This window comes from Nannospalax galili, unplaced genomic scaffold (assembly GCF_000622305.1).
Source record: "Nannospalax galili isolate Female #2095 unplaced genomic scaffold, S.galili_v1.0 scaffold18, whole genome shotgun sequence".
In the NCBI taxonomy this organism is placed as follows: Eukaryota; Metazoa; Chordata; class Mammalia; order Rodentia; family Spalacidae; genus Nannospalax; species Nannospalax galili.
In genome coordinates this window covers 6,323,396-6,330,259 of record NW_008346548.1, presented here as the reverse complement: position 1 = coordinate 6,330,259, position 6,864 = coordinate 6,323,396, and the positions used below count along the sequence as shown (strand labels likewise).

The following is a 6,864-nucleotide window of genomic DNA, read 5'->3' as shown; positions in this document are numbered from 1 at the left end:
GGGGGGGGGGGGGGGAAGGTCTCTGTGCTAGCGTCATCACCCTTTCTCTCCTCTCTCTTGTTCCAGGTTACGTTACAGTGGATATTTTGGGGGTGTTACTGCCCTTAGCAAAGAGCAATTTTTCAAGGTGAATGGATTCTCTAACAACTACTGGGGATGGGGAGGCGAAGACGATGACCTCAGACTCAGGTGAACAACAGAGAAGGGTCCCCTTCATGGGGCTCTCCTATCAGTGGTGACTCTGGAAACCCATGCTTATGTATAGTTCCTGTAAATGCCAGGCTATAGGTTACAAGGTCATAGAGTTAGGTGGGGTGTGGTGGTGGGGTGTGGAGAGAGGGTAGGATGAACCAAACTGTTCACTGCCAATGGCAGCCTGGAAACCACTGAGTTTGTGGTGCAGAGGTGTTGGTGGTGGCTTCAGAGGACTCACCAGTATCAGTTGCTAAAACAAAGTCATACCAGTGAATGGGAAGTCCCAAACTTGAGGGTATCTGCAAGACTGCCATTCCAAGAAGGGTCTGTGATAAGCTTTGAGCTTTTCCTCAGACCCAGGAGTCTGACGCTATTCCCAGTATGCATAGCAAAGAATGCTGTCTCCTCCTAGGAGCTGCACCCCTCAGACAAGGGAGGGCATCCTTTCTCATATGCTGGAGGAGAAGCTTCTGGCCTTACTTGTAGGGCTGACTGCGGGCTAATGGTATGACCCCCAGATAACTTTGTTTTGGAGGATTCCAGGAGAAGCTGCCCAGGATGTCTGGCCTCCTGTCTCATTTCTGTCCCATGAACATGAACTTTTGTGGCCCTATAGTTATAGGTGTCCCTACCACTCATAAATCCCTAACTATTCAAGAGCCTGTGGCCTGTATGCTAGACTTTTAATCACAGGGGCCTCCTGGCTGTCAGGGGACTCTTTTATGTCTCCTATTGCCTCTTGGAAAGGAACTTTCTAAGCTTGAGTTATGAATTAATAGATTATTGGCAGGTGTTAATAGAAATAGAGGTGCTCAGGGAAAAAATAAGATGTGCCCTAGTGTGGACATGGGCTTCTCCAAGAATTGTCTTTAATACACACACACACACACACACACACACACACACACACATATTCCTGTGGTTTTCTAAGTTAAATTGCTTCAATACGGTAATTTACAACAAGATTTAAAGATTGAACAAAGCTCAACATTTAAGGCAAGTTTAAAAATTAGGTAAAAATATATGAGCTGGTTAACTTATTTCTCTAAGAATTTCCTTACAAAGCATGTTCTGTGTGAATTATGGTAAGTCTTTAAAATGCATTCCATGTCACAGTTCTCATTTTCTAGACAAGATTGAGACCTGGAATGGTGACCTAACTCACTGAAGTTGTCAGTTATAACATTTAGATTTGAACCTTGGTTTATGGCTTTAAAGATTATAACTTGGAGTGCAGGAGGACTGCAGAGGTGGCTCAGTGGTTAAGAGCACTGGCTGCTCTTGCAGAGGACCCAGGTTTGGTTCCCAGCACCCATATGGTAGCTAACGACCATCTGTAACTCCAGTTCCAGGGGATCTAATGCTGTCTTCTGGCCTCCGTGCACATTACATGCATGTGGTACACTTACATACATGAAAAGATTATAACTTAGGCTGGAGAGATGGCTCAGGGGTTAAGAACATGTGATGCTCTTGAAAGAGAACCTGAGTTCAGTTCCTGGCACCCATATCAGGCGACTCACAACCACTTGTAACTCCAGTTCCAGATGATCCAATATCTTCTGGACTCTGCAGGCTCCTGCACACACAGTGTAGAAATCTACACACAGACACACAGATATACACATACTTTTAAAAAATAAAATAAATCTTAAGATTTATAACTTTAAACAGTCATTCCTTTCACTGTGTAAGAAGACATTAATTACAGATTCTAATAGACTTGATTTTCCTGTTCTTCAGAATGTTTTAAAATGAATGCTTTATTGGGTTCTTTCTTTTTTTAAATGAATAACAGTAAATTAGTATATCTCCTTTGTGTTCCACTAGTAAATGTTAACTATGATTCCTTTATTTATTGTTTTTTTGAGTCAGGGTCTCATTGTCAGCATAGGCTGGCCTCAAGTTCTTGTGAGGCTCCTGTCCCAGTCTCTTCTCCCCAGAACTGGGATTATAGGCAAGTGCTACCATTCCCAGCTTCTTTTAATTTTTTTAAATGATCTTTTTCTAAAATAGCCTGCTGAAATTTATGCAACGAACATTTTTGGGAAATTATTTAGGTTCATGGTATGCTTTTGTTAATTCCTTGTTAGCAAAACATGGCTGTTAAATATCTTGGTGGCATTTTGGATAGAGAGGACAGTGTTTAGTCCTCAAAGAGCAGCATTGTGGAGCGCTCACAGTGTGCCAGCCACTCAGCTGAAACATACTTGTTTTCATTTAATTCTCATAGTTATTTACCTAATAAATGGCAAACCTGTTTCTGAACCATCTGAATCTATACTAAATCCAAAGTATAGCGTAGCATTTCACAGTGAATAGTCCTCTTCCTGGAAAGTTCATAGACCAGTTAAATGTTGCCCTCCTGCCTCTCTGCCCCTGGACCATATCTGTGCCTGGGTAAGCCTTCTCTTTTGGAAACAGAAAGGTCCTCCACATGTCCTTTTTAACCTCACAAGCAAGTCTGAGGAGTTACTGCAGTATCTGAGCTTATCTTGAAGACTTTGAATGAAATTGTGGTTTACGTCACCAGACAGGTCAGTCCACAAGTCAGGAAAGACAGATGATGACAAATGTGTAGCTGGTAGTTGAGGGCAGGGACTTAGCCTGCGATAGGTGGAAGCATCTTCTATTTATCCCTTCCTAGGCATTTCTTTTTTTCTTGTCTTCTTTTTTTTTTTTTTTTTTTCATGAGATAGTGTCTCACCATGTAGCTCAGACTGCCCTAGAACTTGGGGTAACCATAAATGTGATTCTTTCATGGGCTCATTACCTGAGTCCTCACCATAATAAGAAAATCTTCAGTTTGATAAGTTGTTCTTTTTTGATACCTAGTAAAGCTCTATGTACATGTGATTTAAAATTTTTTTTTGCAGGTGATTCTTTTTAGGTCCTCAATAGTAGATAAATGGGATGGATTTTTTAAAAAATCTCTTCTTTTTCTAGGGTTGAGCTCCATAAAATGAAAATATTCCGGCCTAAGCCTGATGTGGGTAAATACACCATGATCTTCCACACCAGAGACAGAGGGAATGAAGTGAATGTGGACCGGTAAGTCTTGGCTTCCTATGCTTGGTACCCACCTGGGTACCAAGTCTCCTGTGTGTAAAGCACTCTGCTGAATTTGATCACGTAAACCAGTGTATCTTGTTGAAATGTTCTTGTTAAGGAATTCTTCAAACAGAACCAGAAGTAAAGGAGAATGGTACAAAGAACCTTCATTTCAATAATTATGAACTCATGACCTCTCTCTTTCCTCTCATTTTTCTTCTGTACTGCTGGATTATTTAGAAATAAATCACAGGTGCACAGAATTTCATGGGCACATATTTTAGCCTACATCCTTAAAATATAAGAAGTTTTAGCCAGGTGTGGTGGTGCACGCCTTTAATCCCAGCAAAAAGACCAATAATAATAATAATAATAATAATAATAATAATAATAATAATGTCTTATAAAAAGAATCATAGTCCTATTATCATACCTAAAATAAAATGAACAAAATACTTTCATGTTACCACATGTCCAGTTTTTAGATTTTCCTGATTATCTTAAAATTGCTTTTTTTTAAAAAAGCATTGGTTTGTTCGGTGTAGTAAATAAACAAGGTCCACACTGTATCAGGATCATCTTCCTTTCCTTTTGGGAACTAGGGTCTCGCTATCTATGTAGCCCACTGTGCCTCAGGCTAGTGAGCCTTCTCAGCCTCCGAATGCTGTGGGTGTTTGGTGTACTGCACACCCTACCCCTTCATTTTCTGGTTTCATTTCTTACAGTTTATTTGGTGAACATATCAGGCCATTTATCCAGTAGAATGTCTTTCATTATGGATTTTGCTAGTTACATCCTGGTGATTAAATGTGTTCCTGTGACAAGGAGTTAGATTTCTAGAAACCTGAATGGATTCTGGGTGTTATTTTGGGGCAGCAGTGCCTTATTGTTGGTGTTGTTTGCCTCCATGCTTCACAGCAGGTGGATGGAGCATCTGGTTGTGTCGATATTTGTGGCATCAGGATTGCAGTGTGACTTTAGGTAGTCAGCCCGATCGCTCATTTTGAGTCCTCATCATTTCTTCACTGAATGCTTTTCAGTGCCTGACACTCATTGCCTAAATGCATTCCTTAATCAAGGGCTGCAAAATTGTAATGTTGTAATGCCATCATTCCTCTTCATTCATTCAATTTTTCTACAAAGAAGGACTTGGCTTTCTCCATCTCTTTGAGTCCCTTGTGGGTACAGTTCTTACAGGAAAGACAGACTAAAGGGCAAGAGCCAGGCATGGATTCATCATTTTTCAGAATGATCTGCTGCCCCTAGCATTCCTTCAGGCTGAATCACTGTTCTTGATAAGAAAGTGCTCTCGTCTGTGGCCAGTGGGATCTCTTCGAGCTGGTTCCTGTCCTTGGACATAGCCACAGTGGTCTGAAGCTTTTGCTCTGTGCCTTGGGAGCGATGTCTCAGCCTTGCCTTCTTTGCTGCCCAGGACGTGGCCTTCCTGAGGAACTCTGGCAGACAAACGCAGTCTTTTTGTGGCTCTGATAGAAAAAAATTGTGTTCCTTTGTCCTGTTTTTTTTTCCCTTTAAAAATCAGGGCTTTTAGCCCTTTTGTTAAAGGCTGTCATTCCAACATTTTAAGACAGTTTTAAAAATCTTGTAGCCTTTTTGTTAAAGGCTATATTTTAGCAAAAGAGCTGTTTTCTGCTTCTTTCCAGTCTGTATTCATTTGTGCATTTTTCTGTTTGAATTACTTATTGAATAGTTTTATAAAGTGTATGAAAAGTATAAAATTTTTTATATCCCCACCCCTTATGTATGTCCACGTAGCCTCCCTAAACCCATATCTTCCCTTTTCTACCCCACCCAACCTCAGATGACACTTTCTTGAACTTTTGTAATAATTATTTGTGCTAATGATCATTTTTTAGTCTGTTTCTTGGTTTATATTTTTAAACAAAACATTATTTAGTTTTATGTGTTTTTCAGTTGGCTATAATGAAATTAGGCTGTGTTTCTTCTCCAACATGATTTAGCTCAACATTGTGCTTCTGATCGCAATCTGTGTTGTTCCCTGCTGAGCTCCTAGAGACCCAGTCAATGTACTGCCATCCCCCTACCGGCCGTTTCTCAGCTCTACCACACCAGTGCATCCTGTTCTTTGTGTCTCTGTGCACCTTGCCCAGGTGGTCACTCTGCTTGGAGTATTATTTCTTTTCCTTCTTCACTTAGTGAACGTCATGTCTTTTTAAGCTTCAGTGAAACTGACCTTCTCTTCACCCCTCCTCAGATTTCCCCATGAAGTGAGATGCTCCTTAATTCATCCTCATATACACACATGCGCCTTTTTTGTTAGATTCTTATGAAAGTTATGTACCCTGCTGTCTATAGACACAAAATTTTTCTAACAACATTGGAGTATTCAGAGATCCCCTAAAGTTCAGCCAAGGACCTGTTTGCAATGGGTGGTACATATCCCTTTTGTATCAATTCTATAGCCTGGGGCCACTGAAGGCAGTGACTCTTCCACCCCATGTGGGGTCTGACACATGAATACCAGGCTATCATTGGTACCTATTAACTTCAGTGGGGAAAAGAAACTTTTTGCAGTTGGCAACCCAAGAGGTATAATAATTTGCAGAGATACTTGTGCCACATTTTGAGGAAGGCAAAAGGCAATGGAGCCGAGTTCTTATTTTTATCATTCTCACTTGTACTTTTTATCTTTAGGATGAAGCTCTTACACCAAGTGTCACGAGTCTGGAAAACAGACGGCTTGACGAGTTGTTCTTACAGATTACTGTCTGTGGAGTACAATCCTCTATATGCCAACATCACAGTGGATTTCTGGACTGGTGCATGACCCTGGATCTTTCAGTGGTGTTCAGGAGAACTGATGATTTGACTGCAATAATTTTGGCCTAGAGGCTTTTCATAGTAGCACTCAGTAAGAATTTGTTCCAGCTAATGGTTAGGCTGAATTTTTCCATTCTGTATTTTTTCAGCAGAGTTCTTGGTGATATGGAATCTAGAACCATTGTAACAAGACAGCTTTCTTCGTTGTTTTGATTACAACAGTAAATATTGTAATGCACATATTGAAGGACTAAATATAAAAAGTTGACACAGAATGACACAATGAAAGCTACTTGAGAACTGTGTTGTTGAAGGATATTTACTTAGGATTGAAGTGAAGCATTTTGAGATTAAAGGGTAGAAAATAAGATCCCCAAATATCTCAGAGAACTGGAATGATTGTCTCCTAAGATAGAAAGGTACTAAGACATGTTTCTGCTACGTACCCTGTGAGGCCTTCTGGGAAGTGGTGGATCCTGAGTGAGAAGAAAGCCATAGAAAAGGGAAGGAAGGGAAGAATCAGATGCTGTGAACTTGTGGATGGAGAGATGGTGAAGGACAGAGTGTGGCTGTGCTGGCTGCTGCCACTGACCCTCTGTTGGAGGCCTCCTCTTCATACCTTCCCGGTACACCACACACCCTGAATGTGCCCAGTCTTGTCAGAAGCACTTTCCAGTTATAGCCCAGCAGACAGGACATTATCTGTTAGTTTTTAAAGCATTTTTATAAAATGATTTTGTACATGTAGGGTATGAATTAGCCGTTTATAAGCTACGTATTGACTAATAATGCATCTATTAAGTACCTCTATAGTAAAAT

General features: G+C 40.6%; 1 protein-coding gene across 3 annotated transcripts in view; it reads left to right on the top strand.

Moving 5' to 3' along the window:
* The window catches only part of B4galt4 (beta-1,4-galactosyltransferase 4), a 48,065-nt gene extending 41,745 nt beyond the window's left edge, over positions 1–6,320 (top strand). For 2 of the 3 annotated variants that reach the window (XM_029568206.1, XM_008842884.2), the window contains exons 5-7: positions 67–189; positions 3,142–3,246; positions 5,920–6,100. In XM_029568206.1, the coding sequence (XP_029424066.1) occupies positions 67–189; positions 3,142–3,246; positions 5,920–6,052 (361 nt within the window). In that variant the 3' untranslated portion in view covers positions 6,053–6,100. Of the gene's footprint in view, positions 1–66; positions 190–3,141; positions 3,247–5,919 lie in introns of all 3 variants that reach the window. The other variant, XM_008842881.2, reaches the window with a different exon arrangement.
* The last annotated feature ends 544 nt before the right edge of the window (positions 6,321–6,864 follow it).